General features: G+C 44.3%; 1 protein-coding gene across 2 annotated transcripts in view; it reads right to left on the reverse strand.

The window, feature by feature from the left end:
* LOC137439469 (phospholipid-transporting ATPase IA-like) overlaps positions 1-18,763 on the reverse strand; it is a 238,304-nt gene that overhangs the window by 133,072 nt on the left and 86,469 nt on the right. For both annotated transcript variants that reach the window (XM_078768165.1, XM_068135239.2), the window contains one exon: positions 14,845-14,914. In XM_078768165.1, the coding sequence (XP_078624291.1) occupies positions 14,845-14,914 (70 nt within the window). The remainder of the gene's footprint in view (positions 1-14,844; positions 14,915-18,763) is intronic.

Raw genomic sequence — 18,763 nt, forward strand, 5'->3', positions numbered from 1 at the left:
TATTGATGTGTACCCTTGTGACCTTACCCCTCGCTCATTTGTCTTCCCCCTTTTGTCTCCCACATGACCTGTGCGCCATTGGGCGCCGAGGGGAGCGTGCGTGAGGCCTCCATTGTGTGCCCGGAACTCCCAGAACCAGCTGTCTGCATCGATGCACCACATTATGGACCACATGTCTGTGGCCGAGCACCACTGGTGGACCCCATGGGTTGGGGCCTGGCCCCTCTGCTGGAACCGGCCATGAGGGCCCGAAATCTTGCTGGCGGACCTTGGCCACAGGGCACCGATGCCCCACAGGTGAACCACACTAGTCAGCCCTGTGGGCCATAAATAAAATAAATAAAATGGACACATTTGGGCAAGTTTTATTGCAAATAGGCCGCCAGCAAAGAAAATGACAACAACTGGAAGAAATAATAATAGCCAGCAGAGGGAGCCGAAGAGCAAGAGATCACCTGCAGGGTTAGGGGTTGTTGTTTTTATTTTCATTGAACAATGGTGACTGCACCGATTGGTGCTTGGGGGTGTATTGGTGCGTTTTTGGGTGCTTTCATGGTGCGTTGATGCAGAACAGACTGTCTCCCCCCCAGAAAGAACAATCACAGGTCCTGGGTTAGTCTTGTAAATAAAAGTAGTGTCACTGTAAATAATGCTCCCCACCGTCAGTGTGTAGTTTGAAGACCATTCCGCAATTCGGTTAACTGTGGGCGTGAGTCTGTTAGGCAGGGTGCAATGGAGCAGCGGGACACATTTATTTATGTTTTAAAACTGTCACACTCAGGGTCAGGTTAAAAATAGAGGGAACTACACCTACGTGTCACACTAAATAAAAGTTGTAGGCCCGGGAAGTGCCTAAGAGGAGGAGGGTGCAGTGTTACGGATATGAGGATGGCATTTTTTTTATTGTATTGTATTGGAAATGGTGATGAACATTGTTTGGATATGGCCCCTCCTGCCTCCGGAGTTGTGTAAAGATAAAAATGGCGTCTCGGTAGTTAATTCCATAAACACCACATTGCAGGACCCGATAAAACCCTTGTTCAGTAGCTTATATCTTATTATGTGTTTTAGAGTAAGGCCTTGTCTTCCATTAGAATAATACTCCATTGCACCGAGTGAAAAAGAGATAGATTCCCTTCATTCCCATTCCCAAAAACCTCCATTTCCCCTTTCGTAATGGCCAAGCCTCAATTTGGCAATTACATCCCCTCCAAAGCCGCCATTGGCCACGAGGCAGGGTCGGGGAAGAAAGGCGTGCCCACCCGTTGTCATCAAGGGCGGAGCCAGAGGGTCGCGCGACCAACCATGGCCGAGGTGAGCACACCGAGGGGCGTGTCCTAAAGGCCGGCGGCTTAATCGCCGGAGGCGTGATAAAAGCATGCACGCAAGGGCCGTCAGAAGAGAGTTGCAAAAAGGTCCAAGGCTGAGCTGAGCTGCGTGGTGAGGTGCAAAAGGAAAGAGCTGGGTCATCAGAGCAGAGCTGAGTTGTGAGGTCCAAAAGCAGAGGTCATCCAGGGAAGCGCAAAAGCCTGCTATTCGTCACCTTGCTCGCCAGCGGCAGCATCTACAGCAGCAGCAGCAGCAGCGTCCCCAGCAGCCACAATGCTCGCCAGCCATTTGGGGCCTGGACGGCGGTTTGGAGCAGGGCCACGGAGGAACGGCAGCTGCCCAATGCGCCGATTCGTGCTGCCGAACCAATTGGACTTTCCTCTCCTTCCAGCCAATTCCTATCATCATTCCCCGTGTGAGTCGTCTTCGTTTGTTCTGTCCTGGGTATTAATTAAGCCTGTTAGATAAGCTAGTATTTTCCCTGTGTCTCTAAAAGCTTCTGTATATTATTTTATTATCTTTCCTTCTCCTTGGTTACTTTGAGCCTGTAAATAGTAATAAATAGTAATCGTATTTCAAACCTTTCTTTGCCTTCGTCTTCCTTTTCTTCACATCCGTCGTCTTAGTCTTTTCCCTCATTGAATAGCGGTGGCGCGATACGGCCAACGTTTGGGTAAATCGGGTTTAGTCGGGGAACAACTGTTCGGTCGTGGAGCCTTCGCTCGGCAAACAACATCCTTAACCGCGTACCGTAACAATATATATATATATATATATATATATATATATATATATATATATATATATATATACATATACGTGTGTGTATATACTGTTACGTGCTCCTCCCCGAACCCCGGTCACGGTGTACCTCCGAGCCCCGAGAGGAGTCACGGATGAAAGATGTGTTATTCTGTGTGTCAAAGATCAATGGTGAAACCACACCAATTGTTACCAACAAACAAGTATTGCATTAAGGTCACACAAGAATAACAGTACAATAACAATATTAATCAATTGTACAACCAATATATCATTCCTATGATGGTACCATCAGTTTCATACAATATAACTCACTGTGCTCCAAGTGAGTGAAAATAACATTCCCATTGTCTCTGTCCCAGCTTTAAGCCAAAGTCGATCCACGCTCCAGTGATCGTCAGAACGATGTTGTATCGAGACCAGAATCCCGCTCGGTTGACAGTCACACTGCCAAAGATGGGCAAAGGTGTCCTCAAGAGGCGACTGGGAAATCACACCTTCGGGTATGGACGTTCAACGGCTCCCAATCTGTGAACCGCAATTTCCCACTCAAAATCCACGTTACACACACACCAGGTTAACGGCTGGATGCGTTGAAATGGTTGAGGCGAGGGGAAAACCTGGAGCGATGCGAAATCAGGCGCAAGGGAAAATGGCCAACGGTCCGTTCTCGAGATGTAACGGCACTCCAATGATTCTCTTCGGAATCAACCGCAAAACCTGTCACGCAGGTTTATCTGTCACAGCGATAACAACTCTGTTGCAGGAATCCCTTTCCCAGGAAACCCCAAAGTTCACTTGTGACCCCCGTTCGCCAGCGTTTGCTCAAAACCTCAACGCAGCTCGGCTCCTTCTCCGACCTCACTCGCTCAGCCTCTTCTTCCTCTTTTTCATCCTCTGCTTCCTCCTCTTCTTCGTCCGGTTCCCGATCCGGTTTCCGGTTTCTTTTAAAACACTAACTTTTTATTACCTTTTGAAAACAGTCATCTCTATTTCACTTAAACGATAACAATAATAGTACATGGAACCAAAAATGTTTACAGTGGATGAAAACCACAACAACGGAAGTGACAACCCGTAACAATACATATTATATATATATATATATACAACAACATGCATTTTAAGGCCATTTTCCCTGCTAGAGCGGGGGTAAGCCTTGCGGTCCCCATGATAATCTTCTCCATTTTGCCCTATTTTCTGCATCTCTCCTTGTTAACCCCCTTGCCAACATTTCTTCTTTCACCATCTTTAGCCAAGTCTTTCTCGGTCTTCCCCGTTCTCGACTTCCTTCTCCATTCATTTCCATCACTCTTCTCAACCAGTCACTTTCATCCTTCCTCAACACATGACCAAACCATCTCAACCTGTTCCTCTTCACAGCATCAATCACAGGATCTATTCCCATCATCTTTCGCATTTCATCATTTGTCTTCCTCTCTCTCAACGATACTCCACACATCCACCGAACCATTCGCATTTCCACCCTTTCCAGCCTTCCTTGCTGCTCGACGTTCATTACCCATGTCTCGCTCCCATAAATCATAACACTTCTCACACATGCAGCATACACCTTTCCCTCCAGCTTCAACGACACTCCCCTCATCATCAGCACGCCACTCAGTTCCCGAAACTTCTTCCAAGCACATCTCACTTTAGCAACCGTTGCCGAGTCTGATCCACCTTCTCCATTCAGCATGTCTCCGAGGTAGCAAAATGTTTTCATACCTTCCAGCTTCACGCCGTCTCCAAGATCCAACTCAACATTTCCTCCATCTGCAGCTCCCTCTGTGCACACCTTACATTTGAATGTAGCTGCCCCACTGGTTAATGACCCTCTCAGACCACTACATTTTTGATGAACCCACTCAGCGCACATTGTACATTGAATGGAGTTCACTCCGACACCCTTCCTGCACACAGCACATAGCCACTTCCCAGTTCTTTCCACCTTACCACATGCTTTACCACTTGCCATCACCTTCGTCTTTCCAATATTCACCTTCAGACCTTTTGTCTCCATACATTCCTTCCACTTGTTCATCTTTTCCTTCAGTCCATCCATACTTCAGTCCATTTCCGCAATCAACACCAGATCATCTGCATACACCAACTCCCACGGTAAACCCTCCTTTACGTTCTGAGCCAGCACCTCCGTCACAGCTACAAATAGTAGTGGACTTAGCACCGACCCCTGATGCACTCCCACCTTCACCTCAAACTCACCACTGTTCCCGTCCTTCGTCCTTACAGCTGTGCGCGCTCTTTTGTACATTGCCATCACTACTCTGATCAACCATTCCTCCACTCGTAACTTCCTCAATGCCCATGTCAATACTTCACGTGAAACACTATCGAATGCTTTCTCCAGATCAACAAACCCAAGAAACAACTTCTTCCTCTTCTCCATGTACTTCTCCTGCAACTGCCTCACAATAAAGAGCGCGTCTGTCGTTCCTCTTCCTGGCATAAATCCAAACTGCATTTCGTCTATCTTCACCTTCTTCCTTATCCTCCTCTCCAACACCCTTTCCAATACCTTCATTCCATGTTCCAATAACTTTATCGCTCGGTACGAGCCACACTCCAGAGGGTCACCTTTCCCCTTGTATAGAGGGACGAGGGTACTCAGTTCCCAAATCACTGGAATGCGGCCTTCCTTCACCACCAGATTACAGATCTCTGTCATTCTCTTCACACCCCAACTTCCTGCTGCCTTCAACATATCTCCCACAACTCCCGTCGGCCCTCCCGCTTTTCTACTCTTCATTGCTTTTATCGCTTCCTCAACTTCCTTCTCAGTTATCTTCTGTGCCGGTCCTAAAACTGGGTTACTCTCTATGTTGCCATCCCATTCATTCTCTGTATTCAACAGCATTTCCATATATCTTTTCCATCTTCCTTTAATTCCATCTGGGTCCACAACGATTTGTCCCACTTCATCCTTCAAGCAACTCACCCCCATCACATCACACCTCTCTTTCGCTATCTGCTTTGCAATCCTGAATACCGCTCTCTGACTCTTCCAAATCCAAGCGTTCTCCGAACATTTTCCTACATGCCTCCTGCGCCTTTGCAACATCTGGAATTTCCTGCATAATAAATTTTAACATCTGGAATTTAAACTTCACTGATGAAGCCCCAACAAGGGTGAAACCACGTCGGTAACTATGAGTTTTGCATACACTTGTGATAGTATCTGAATTTAACATCCATTAATGATGCACTGCTAGATGGCTCCTCTGGAGCTTGGCAGGCAATGCGGACACGCATGGCGATGACGTCATGATGTTCGCTCATTAGGTTGGAGCGCTAAATTACAGATACTAATCAGTAACTCCAAACCGCATCCAGATCGACTCCATATAGTGAGTGGATACCAGAGATAATATTACCGTGTGGCAGGCAGTGCTTATCACTCCCAGTAAGGTGCAGCAGCAGCTGTATGTGATACATTACTGGCGGTTCTCCACTGATGGTATGAAGTCGCAGAATTACTGATTATATATATATATATATATATATATATATATATATATATGTATATATATATATATAGACTTGGCATTTAATATGGAATATTTTTTTTTCTTGACTTGGGATTACCTTCTTAACTCAGTATATCAATCTGGTGAGTTTCTTTTACACTTTGGTGATTTATTTGTTAAAAGAACCATGTCACTGATTGTCTGTCGCAGCAAGAAGTCAACAACAGGATTATATCCCAGGTGGTGTGGCAAAATGTACGGACAGGTGCATTTGATGATTGGCTTCACAGTCGGGTATACAAGGGTTGTTGCGTTCTGTATTAGTGGAAAACAACTGCTGCACGTCTCCAAAAGTTATTGCCGCTTCCTCTGGAGATGGTCAGTCAACTCGACAATGCTGTTTGTCATGGAGTGGTGGCTTTACGAAATTACGACATGAAACAGCATGCTATTGCACGGCAGTATGGCATCACTCAAGGTCAGGTGTCAAAGATCCTGAAACGAAATGCTCAGAGGGGTGTCCCTACTCCAATACCGAGGCCAGGACGTTCCCGCAGAACCACAAGGAGGGATGATAGCCAGCTGCACCGGTTAGACCGCAATGGCCGTACCAAGTCAGCTAATCGGCTTTGGGCTGAGTGGCAGCAACTGACAAATGTGCCTGTATCCAGAAGGCCAGTCAACCAACGACTGGTTCAAGCAGGCTATCGTGCCAGGCATCCCCTGAGAAAGCCATGCCTGACCAGACAACACCACCAGCGCCGATTGCAGTGGGCCAGAGAGCACCGTCAATGGCAGCCAGGACACTGGAATCACGTGATCTTCAGTGACGAGTCTAGATTTCTGGTCTATCGTCAAGATGGCCACGTCGGAGTGCGCAGACAAGTGCATGAAGCCTACAACAAAGATTGTATAGTGCCAAGAGTCCAAGCTGGAGGTGGTGGGGTGACCGTTTGGGCTGCTTTTCATGCAGGGGGCAAAACTGACCTGGTTGTTCTGAATGGAAACCTGATCCAGTTCAAGTACATGGCCATTCTGGAACAAACATTGCTTCCATTTGCTCGTGCAGCCTTTCGAGGAAACTTTGTCTTCCAAGATGACAATGCACGGCCTCATCGTGCTCGCATGATCCAACACATTCTTGCTGACCGTGGTGTAGAGCATATGGAGTGGCCTGCCATGTCCCCGGATATGAATCCGACAGAGAACTTGTGGGCAGAATTAACGCATCAAATCGACCACTTGGACCAGCAGCCGACCTCTGTGTGTGAATTGCAGCAGGCTATTGTCACTGCATGGCAAGCGATTCCTGTCCAAACCTTAGCAAATCTCGTGAACAGCATGCCTCGACGTGTACGTGCTCTCCTGAATGCTCGTGGGGGTTACACGAAGTACTGAACTGTAATTTTACTGTCCGAAATCCCAGTCGTAATTTAACTTTTGTTTTTGTTGAAAAAATTTTTTGGCTAATGTGCAAAATAAAGAGATACTTCTGGAAAACGTGCAGAAGTTTAACACAGTACTGTCCATGAATTGAGTTCGATATCAGTTTACATCACTTTCAAGGATCAATTTATTTGTTTCGAAATGTCAAATGTGGTTTTTGTTTCTTTTAAAGGTCACATTAACAAAATCTAGAATAATTTCAACATAATTCCAATGAACTTTTGGTTCTAAGACATCTTGAAAAGTAAGTTCACCCCCACAAAAAAAATAATCCATATTAAATGCCAAGTCTGTGTATATATGTATATATATATATATATATATATAATAATAATTAATAATAATAATTCATTTATTTTGTATAGCGCTTTTCCAGAAGCCCAAAGGCGCTTTGACAGAGTATATATATATATATATATATATATATATATATATATATATATATATATATACATACATACATACATATAATTATATATACAGTAGTAAGTACACCCCATGTAAAGTTTTGACTTTTTCCACATATTTCAACATACAGCTATTTGATCTTCATTTCAACAATATTGATAGATAAAGGTGATATAATATAACAAATATCATGAAACATTTACATTTTGTAGTCCATTGTATAATTTTAAAAAACATAAATGCAAATTTTGCATGTGGAAAAAGTAAGTACACCCTTGGCTCTAATAGGTGGTATTGCTCCCTTTGGCAGAAACAACCTCAAGTAGGTGTTTCTTATAACTGTCTACCAGTCTCTGACATCGACTGGGAGAAATTTTTGCCCACTCTTCCATGCAGAATTCTTTCAGCTGTGCGATGTTTGAGGGGTTTCTTGCATGCACAGCTCGTTTCAAATCCCCCCACAACATCTCGATGGGATTTAGATCCGGGCTTTGACTTGGCCATTCCAGAACCCTCCACTTCTTTCTTTTCAGCCATTCCTTGGTGGATTTAATGATATGTTTAGGGTCATTGTCATGTTGCAAGGTCCACCTTCGGTTGAGCTTCAACTTTCCGACAGATTGCCTCACATTATCCTTAAGCACCCTCTGGTACAATGAAGAATTCATAGTGGATTATATGATGGTGAGCTACCCAGGCCCTGATACAGCAAAGCTGCCCCAAACCATAATATTTCCACCACCATGCTTTACAGTTGGTAACAGGTTCCTGTGGTCAAATGCTGTCTTTCGTTTTCGCCAAACATGTCTTCTGGTACTGTGGCCAAATAGCTTTACCTTTGACTCATCTGTCCAGAGCACATTGTTCCAGAAGTGCTGGTCTTTGCCGAGGTGTTCATTGGCAAACTTTAGTCTTGCCCTGATGTTCTTTCTGGACAGCAATGGTTTCCTCCTGGCACATCTCCCATGTCGATCAAATTTGTGCAGCCTCTTTCTAATGGTAGACTCGTGCACTTTGACATCAACAGTGGCAAGAGCTACCTGTAGGTCCCGTGATGACATTCTGGGGTTCTTAGAGACTTCTTTCAGCATGTTGCGGTCTGCTCTCGGGCTGAACTTGCTGGGACGGCCTGGCCTGAACAAGTTGGCAATTGTTTGGATTCTTCTCCACTTGCAGATGATCTTCCGGACAGTCGAATGAATGATTTCAAATTGTTTAGAGATCTTTTAAAATCCCTTCCCAGACTCGTAGGCATCTGTAACCTTCTTTCTGAAGGCCTTGGAGAGCTCTTTTGATCTAGGCATGGTGACGCCGCACACTTCAACAACAAAGAGCAAACCAAACTAAATGTCTGAGGTTTAAATAAGACAGGTTCCTCCAAGATCCTCTCTAACGATGTTCTCATCATTTGCACCTGAGCTGGTGCACCTGATTCTAATTTTAGGTATTTGAAGTAGTGATAAATGTAGGGGTATACTTACTTTTTCCACATGCGAAATTTGCATTTATGTTTATTTAAATTATACAATGGACTACAAAATGTAAATTTTTCATGATATTTGTTATATTATATCACCTTTATCTGTCAATATTGCTGAAATGAAGATCAAATAGCTGTATGTTGAAATATGTCGAAAAAGTCAAAACTTTACATGGGGTGTACTTACTTTTTCACGTGACTGTATATATATATATATATATATATATATATATATATATATATATATATATATATATATATATATATATATATATATTGTTACGGATACGGAGTATGGCTCTTCCCCCTTAGCAAGAGGTGTTTAGTCCCTTGTCTTGTTAAGCTGACCGTCTCCGCTCCTGGCACTTGTAACGCTCTCCCGCGGGATGGAACAGATCAGGGTTACGGGTCCAGGGTTTATCCCGAATACCTTTATCTGTACCGCCGCAGAACAGGGAGGCAAGTACCGCCCGAACCCCGGTTTTAGATGTTATAATTGCCGAGCGGTTTTAGCAACCCGAAGTTCGAGTCGTTTGGCAAAGACTAACCCGATCCATATGCGTTGGCCAAATCGTGCCACAGGTGTGCAATGATGGAAACCTCTAAAGCGACCGAACGAGCATGAAGAAGAAGAAGACAAAGTAGGGAATAACAGGATTTATAACTATTTACACACAACTAAGCAGAAAGGAAAGGAAATGCGATTTACAAGGCAATGGAAGGAGCAGGAGACATAGTGCAATTGTTAACTTAACTATACAGTCTTACTTATAAACCCCAAGACAACATGAAAGACAGGCGAACAATCAGACTTACACGAATGGGGAATTGCAGAGTGGATTGGCTGGAGGGAGAGGAAGGTTCAGCTCGGACCGAAGCACGGTCGGGCCGGGAGGGAGCAGCCGCCGCTCTCTTGATCGGTCTCGCACGGCGCGTTCCTTCGCGGCCACAGTCGATACTGCCGTTGAAACCCGAAGCTGCTGTGGCTGAAGCTGCTGCGTGCCGCTGCGTTGCATGCTCTTTCAGGGATTCCTCCGCCTCATGCGCCGCGTGCTCTCCACCGGTTCATCTGCCTTCTCTCTCTCTCTGGGGGCCTCGGCTCCGGGTTATATAGGCCACACCCTCAAACCTTTGTGATCGTTCTCTCCACGCCCTCTCAAAACCAAACCCCTCATTCTTGGTTGGTCGGCAAGTGCTCTCCTGGCTCCACCCTTCGATGACGAGGTGGAGACACGCCTTTCTTCCCCGAACAGAGCACATGCTCAATGGCGGCAATTGCAGACAACCGCCCAATGCAGTTGACAATGGAAGCTTTGGGATATGAAAGGGGATCTATCTTATTTAATTGATGCAACGCAATGAATTAGTGGACCACAGAGCCTTATACTGACATTTACTAAGGACATAACTACTGAGGGAATCTTATGATTGGCTACGTGTGTGCGATGGCTTAACCAAGGACGACCTTTGATCTTTACAATTGGAGGGTGATATTTACAAGAAGATTTACAGCATACAAAAGGGGAAAATTTACATCGAATTACACACAGTTCCCAAATCCTCAACAATATATATGTATGTATATATATACAGTCGTCCCTCGCTATATCGCGGTTCACTTTTCGCGGCTTCGGTACATCGCGGGTTTTTCTCGCTAGTATATGTAAAATTATATCGCGGATTTTTCGCTATATCGCGGGATTTTGCGGTATAAATGTATTTTTATATACTATTATTTTAAATATTTTTGTGGTAAAATAAGCATTTTCTAGCCTAAAAAATTTAAAAACGTAAAAAAATAAGAAAAATACAGTAATTAAAACATATTACAAGAAATAAAATACTGTACATAGTGTACAGTAGAAGGGTAGACAAAGAGACAAAGAGTCATGCGTATGGAAAACGCAGATGCGGCAGCTTCCACTTGCGCTAGTTACCCACGTAATGGGTAACTGTAATGTTCTTTCTGGCTGTGCAGTACATTCATCATCGTCATCACCTTCATCGTCATCAGTACTGCACAGCTAATTCATCATCATCTTCATCATGCAAGTTGTAGTATTGAAGAGCCGGGGCTCTTGCTTGATACGGACGAAATGACGGGCAAGACACAAACTCGTCTGAGAAGATATTTATTCTCAAAACCAACTCGGGAACACTGAAAAGCCCGTTTATCGGGCTGCATTATAAAGCACAACCAGAACCGAAACCGAAAGCCACGCCTCTCAAGCGTGGCGTGCTTCGGTGGTCACGTGATCAACAGGTGTAGCTGATTATACCCGCACGCGCGGCACGCTTTGGTGGTCACGTGACCAGCCACTCTTGCGCCGCGGATCCCCGCCGGTGACGTCACCGGCTGGAGCAAGGAGATTCTGATGCTGGTCTTGCTTGGGGGACCCATGGGTCGCTAAAGTATCTTCAATGGTGAGTACCCATTAGAATTTTATGTTGTTAAAATTACGTATGTTTAAGAGTGTAAAAAGTGTTTAAGAGTATAGGAAGTGTTTATAAGAGTATGGGAAAGGTTAATAAGAGTGTGAGAAAGGTTAATAAGAGTGTGAGAAAGGTTAATAAGAGTGTGGGAAAGGTTAATAAGAGTGTGGGGACGGTCATGAAGCTTTAAAATATATATAAATAATAAAATAAAAATATGGTCGCTACTTCGCGGATTTTCGTCTATCGCGGGGGGTTCTGGAACGTAACCCCCGCGATAAACGAGAGATCACTGTATATATATATATATATATATATATATATATATATATATATATATATATATATATATATATATATATATATATATATATATATATATATATATATATATATATATATATATATATATATATATATTGTTACGGATCTCCGACGTCGGCTCTCCCCTTATCAAGGGGGGGTTAATCCCCTTGTCCTTTTATCTGGCCGACGCGAGTCCTGGAAATTATAACGTCCTTCCCGGCGCGGCGTTAGGTCGGGTTTGTTCGGCCTAGGGATTCGCTACTACCTAATTACTAACGCTGACCGGAAACGAGGGAATAACTCCCGCTCGAATCACGGATATGGATGGAAAATGCCGAGCGGATAGCAATCCGCGATCCGAGCTGTTAACACTGTGACTAAACCCGATTGTAGCGGTTCCGAATCGTGCCACGCTTACCCAATTAGAGAAAAGACAGATGCGATCGGATGGGGAGGAAACCAGGAAAATAGGAAGAACAAAGCAATTTATTAACAAATGTACAAGAAGAAGAGGAAATGAAAGAAATGTACAAGAAAGAAAGAGGAAGGAGAAGCACACAGGGCAATCTTAATTACAGGCTTAACTTATTCCCTGGACAAACGGGCCCGTCTCACACACACAGACACTCACACGGGGGTTGCAGATGAACAGGTGGAAGGTCACCAGCGCGTCCAGGCTCCAGTCCGGCTCCGGTCCAGGCGATGGAAAACCCGGCAGGCAGCTCTTCGTATAGCATAACGCAACGCGAACGGACAATTATATCACGGGGGAAGGCTGGTATATTGCATACGTACTTTGCGCATGACTCGCGCCAAACGCCGCATCCCCAATGTCCTGTATGCAAGCGCCAATTGTGCGAGTCCTTTCAACCATGATCAAGCGCGTTCGTCCTCGCAGTGCTGTTACCAGTGCGCTCTCCCATCAAGTCCAATCAAATGTGCGCTCTCCCAATAAGTCCTGTAAAAGGGCTTTGCGCTCGTGCTTTTATAATCCAGCCAGCGATCGCTCCGCAAGCCCAAAAGCCATGCCTATCAGGCTATGTCACTCCAGCCCTGGTTGGCTGGTTATTGCTTACCGGCCCCGCCCTGACGGCTGGGTGACGTGGCCACACCTTCTCCCTGGTGCTCCGCCCCCTTTTTCCAGGCCTAACCTCCTGGCTTATGGCGGCATTTGGGCGGAAGCCCAGCGAGGCTGTGAATGCTGCTGGCAAGGCGCTAACAATTGGGAGGGCCGTGGGGTACAGACTGTAGGGCGCACTTAATGGCGTCGCTTGGAGGGAGGCTGGCAAAATGGACGGAAGGGCCTACTTCTTATTTGATTGACACAACGCAGATTCACCTATTGGAAAATGCCTTATCTACACATACTAAGAAATAACTGATGTCCTATGGTGACCTACGTGTTGCTTGTGGCCTATCTATGGGGTGCTACATTTAACCTTTAATGATGTTATATTTACAAGCAAGTGTGGGTTCTCAAAACCACAACAATATATTGTTGCGGATCTCCGACGTCGGTTCTCCCCTTATCAAGAGGGGGTTAATCCCCTTGTCCTTTTATCTGGCCGACGGGATCCGGAGGTATGATGTTCCTTCCGGACAGCGTTAACTAGGGTTGTAAGCCAACTTCTTATTACCTACTTACTAACGCCGCCCAGGAAGCAAGGAGATAACTCCCGCCCGAATCACGGATATTGATGGACTATTGCCGAGTAGATATAGCAATCCGCGATCCGAGCTGTTAACCAAGACTAGCCCCGATTCTAAGCGGTTCCTAATCGTGCCACGCTTACCCAATTGAGAAGAGACTGATACGATCGGATTGAGAGGAAACCAGGAAAATAGGAAGAACAGATTGGTTTATTAATTACGTACAAATAAGAAGAGGAAAAGAAGGAATGTACAAGAAAGAAAGAGGAAGGAAAAGTACACAGGGCAGTCTTAAACAGTCTTATTCTATTCCCTGGACACGGGCCCGATCGCGTTCAGATTCGGTCTCAGACTTCAGACTCACGCGGGGATGTAGAAGGTGGGGTGGAAGGTCCGGCGATGGTGTCCAGGCTCCGGTCCTCGACCCGTACCAGCAGACGAAACCCGGCAGGCAGCTCTCCACGTAGTGTAGCGCGAGCGGACAATTATAGTGACGGGGGAAGGTAAGCTGGGCTATTGGCATACGTAATATGCGTACTGGCGCTTTGCCATGCGCTACCGGTATTACCCGCTCCAAGCACCCCTTCCCCAATGTCCTTCGGCACGCTGCAGTTCTCAGCAATGCGTGCAGCGCGCTCGCCCAGTCAGCCCTCTCGTGAAGCGCAATTCCTTCAAGTCTTTATCACGCGAGTCCTGTTCATGCGCGAATCGTGCCAGTCCTTTCTAACACCAATCTTGGCTTCAGTCCTTTCGCAATGAGCGCTGCTCCGTAACTCCTCTTTAACACAAGCTCTGCTCATCAGTCCTTCCCAAGGGCTTTGCATGCGCGCTTTTATAACCAAACCAGCGAACGCTCTCGGAGCCCAAACCACGCCCGGTCAGGCGACCTCACCTCAGCCCTGGTTGGCTGGTGTTGGCTTACTGGCTCCGCCTTGATGGCTGGTTGACGTGGCCGCACCTCCATCCTGGCGCTCCGCCCCCTTTTCGGGCCTCACCTCATGGGTTTCTGGGCTGGTTTGAGCGAGCACAAGGGCAGCAAAGGCTGCTGGCAAAGGAGCGTAACAAATTGGGAGGGGCCATGGGGTGCAGACTGGAGAGCGCTTAATGGCGTCGCTGAAGGGAGGCTGCCACATGAACAAAGGGGCCTACTCTTATTTGTTTGACGCAACGCAGATACAACTATTGGGAATGGCCTTATCTAAACACAGACTATGAAATAACTGACGTCCTCAGGTGACCTACGTGTTGCTTGTGGCCTACCTATGGGGTGCAACCTTTAACCTTTAATGATGTTATCTGTGTGGGTTCTCAAAAGCGCAACAATATATATATATATATATATATATATATATATATATGTAAACCTAGGCTATCCTGCCAGCCAATGAGGAGTCCTTTAAATAAAATGTGATGGAGTTCAGTAAATATGACGATGTTAACTTCATTGATGAAAGTAAATGAGATGTGGGTGGTAAAGTTTCCTTCTCAACTTAAATTTAAGGAACCAGAGAGAAGAAACAAGGTGAGTGGAATATCACTTACCTGCCTGATTTTGAGATTAGTTTCTCCATCCAGGCTTGAGGTCTCCACATAGCACATTGCTTGGGGCTCACTGCAATTGCATGATACACGAAGAAAGTATTACCACATGTATGTGGACTTTAACATGAAAGATATATAACAGTGTAGATTGAACAATTCCTGTTGGAGGAAGGGACGCCAGTTAGCACGGTGATACAGTCATGTTGTCTACCCAATACGAGACTTTTGAAATGACGTATGAATGCTAAACGAGGCCTTTTGCACATACACTGTGTATGTGTTTACACTGATTCGGATCTGCTCACCGGGCACTTTTAACCTGTCGTTGCTAGCGTGAAATTTAATTCAAATCGTCTTTTAAACAGATTTTTTAGCATTTAGGCAGAGTGGCATTTTAACAATGGTTAGCCGTAATAGTTATGTCCTGAATGAAAATCGGATTCACGTAAATATAAGAACACGAGAAATATCCATAGATGAGAGGTGTCGGGTTCATACCATTTCCGGTTAATACAAGCTGGCAGAGGCAATGGATATATAAAACATATAGGCCTCTAAGACCCCAAAGACACGTAAGTCCTTTTAGACCCATTAAACCAGCTTGGACCCTAGACCATTTAGAGCTTTAGACCAATTGGACCTTTTAAAATTAAAGTTTATTTGTAATTATTACAAATAAATAATATCACCAATATTACAAATAAACTTGTACAAAAGAAATGTTTGTATTATGATTGGTGTAAATGATGACAACAAAGAAACTCAAATTCAGTCAGGTCATTATCCTTTAGTTAAATCAAGCCCGTGCTCTGCAGCGACGTGTGGTGAGGCGAGGGTAGCGAGCCTGAATTCAGATAACCAAATGAGTTAAAAATAATTCCATCCTAAAATTTAAGCAAAATTTCAAATGTTTAACCCTTCAATGCCATGTCACATGTATTTGTATTTATTTTATACACATGGACGGATGGTTCTCCTTTTACCAATAGATGCAAAAATCGAGTATAATTTCTCTTGCGGCCCCAGAACTAAAATATATATATTAATCGTGGCACTTGCAGCCCATACACCTCGCATTCATGCCCCCTCCCTCCCATCCTCTCCAAAGCCCCACTCCTTCATCTTCCCAAACATGATTAACAGTAAATACAGTATCATCATTTTAAACTTAACCTGTGCATCGACAAGCCCTAAGATATTACCTTCCCACCAGTGTTAAGAAGCAACCAAACCAGATACAGTGTCTCCCTCTGGGAAGTCTACCTGAATATTGGTAATGACAGAACCTGCTTTCCAATTGCAGACTCCATTAAATAAATCACGATCATATTGCAAACATGATTATACCATGTGTTGATTACATAATGTGTTGTCATGATTTACACAAATCATAATGCAAACATTTCTTTCCTATAAATTTATTTGGAAATTGGAGATATTTATTTGTAGTTTTAAAAGGTCCAAGCTGGTCGAATGGGTCTAAAGGCACTTAAGGATCTTTGGGGTCTTAAGAACCTTCTGGATCTGCGGTGTCTAAAGGGTCTTTTGGATATTTTGGGTAATCAGGGTTTTTAATGGTCTTTGGGATCTTTATGGGTATTTTGGGTCTTTTGGGTGTTTTGGTTATTTGGGGTATTTAAGGGTACTTGAGGTATTTTGGATCCTCGAGGTATTATGGGTCTTCAGGGTCTCTAAGGATCTTCAAGGTATTTTTGGTCTTTTGGATCCGCTGGGTCTTTTGTGTATTTTGGGTCTTCAGGGTATTGTGTGTCTTTGGGGTCTGCAAGGATCTTTGGGGGTAATTTGGGTTTTAGGGTATTTAAGGGTATTTGGGGTATTTTGGTCCTTGAGGTATTTTGGGTCTTTTGGGTCCTCTGCATCTTTAAGGGTCTTCAGGATATTTTTGGTCCTCTGGGTCTTTGTGGTATTTTGTTTCTTTAACGGTGTTCAGGGTCTTTTGGGTCCTCAGAGTCTTTTGGGTCTTCGGGTTATTTTGAGTCCTTTGGGTATTTAAGTGTCTTCGGTTTTTTGGTGGACTTAAGGGTCTTTGGGGACTTAAAGGGTCTTCAAAAGACGAAAGGGTAGCAGCGGTCTAAAGGGTTGAAGGGAAATCTGAAGAAGAAGACGTTTTGGTCACAAATATACATACATGCCCAAATACGTTTGCACCATTATAATACGATTATTGTTAAGTTATCTTTGTACAAACGACATTGAAAATGTTTTGAGAAAGAGATACAGTATTTAAATAGTCCAAGACATGTGAACGCTATATTTATCTTGTCAATATTATACTTATTGAATTTACACGTGTGTATAATACGGTGTTTCTTAGACTTTGTGAATCACATTTTAAATGCCCTTCAGATAAACCAATGAGCAATTTGTATAACTAATGAGATACCCGTGCTATGCACGGGTGGGAGGCCGGAAGCAAACAGGCAATGCAGATACGGCGAATGCTAAAGCATGAAACCAATAAATTCCACATTCCTGTAGCACCTTCAGTCGCACGTCAGACATGGACAGCAAGTTCGTGAAGGACTTCCATGAAAAACGTACCCGTTCGCAAACAAACGGGTACATTCACGTACAGAAGCATTGATCGTGGGTCTGTGGCGAATCTGCATATGGCGATCCGCGAAGTTAATGTTCCGAAAGTAGAAACCATCACGGCATGTCGTCATTCACTTGAACTCGATATCTCTTTTTTCATTCCAAACAACATAACTCCAATCACAAATTAACCACAAAATAAACTTTTAACAACATTGTTTATGTTTTCTTCATTGAAAAAACTACCAAGTCAACAGTTAAAAGGATTTTGAACTGATAGGTGTTATGGCCTCGGCAAGATCGATGGAGACAGCGATCTGTTGGCTTATACACCACCCAAATAGCTATGTGGAATTCTCTCATGTAGAGATTAAACCCACGTCGTTTGAACTTTGGCCGAGGTCATAATGATGCTTATATACGAATCAAAAAATAAGATAATTGGTTTTGGGTCGTCCTTTCCACATATCTCGTGGGATTGTGAGTTGGAGAGACGACCGTGATGGCAGTAGGGGGTTGGCATTCTCTCAAGCAGGGATTCAACCCATGTCCTTATAAAAGGTCTTTGCCCGAGGTCACCAAGTCCGATCGGTGCAGCCGATCGGTGCAGCCGTGCAGCGATCGGTGCAGCTGTTTATGCAGCACCCGGGAAAATAACGTTATGCGGGAGTCCAAACCTGAAAATGCTGGAGGCCAAAGCTGAAATTGGATAAACAATATAGCCTATTTTACTCCAGGAGATCCGAGGATTACCCACCCAAAATATCGTTGCGATCGGTTCAGCCGTTTTTGGATTCGAACCTTCGATACCTTCGAACGGACGGACAGACAGACGGACAGACAGACGGACGGACATTTGGTGAATTATAGTAAGATTGTTGGAATGTACAATACGAGCACCTCATATTTCTGTTCAGCAGTATAAAATGCTAAGTAAACCCCTAACATCAGTATGACTTGCAAACAATTGAAATACAAGTACAAAAAGTTTTAATTAAAACAAAAGCCGCATTGATGTTACACAATGCCTAGATGCAGCTGTGCCTATAACGTCGATGTTATAGGCACAGGACATTCCTATTGATTCGATTACTTGATGTTATTTTTGTGCAAAGTGAAAATATATCTCGGCAATTTCCCGTGTGTGGCGACGAATTTTTAATATATCTCGGCATTTTCCCGTCTGTTATTTCAGGCGGTGTATGACTGACCATGCCGTGATTAAAAATATATATATCTCGGCAATTTACCCGTGTGTGGCGACACGTGAACGAAGCTATGCTCCTCTCTCCACATGATTGTGACGACGTATAAATTAAATATTTCATCGTGACGATTGTCATCAAATGGACGAATTTTTAAT

Source organism: Myxine glutinosa, chromosome 14, assembly GCF_964187855.1.
Source record: "Myxine glutinosa chromosome 14, kmMyxGlut1.1, whole genome shotgun sequence".
NCBI classification, from domain to species: Eukaryota; Metazoa; Chordata; class Myxini; order Myxiniformes; family Myxinidae; genus Myxine; species Myxine glutinosa.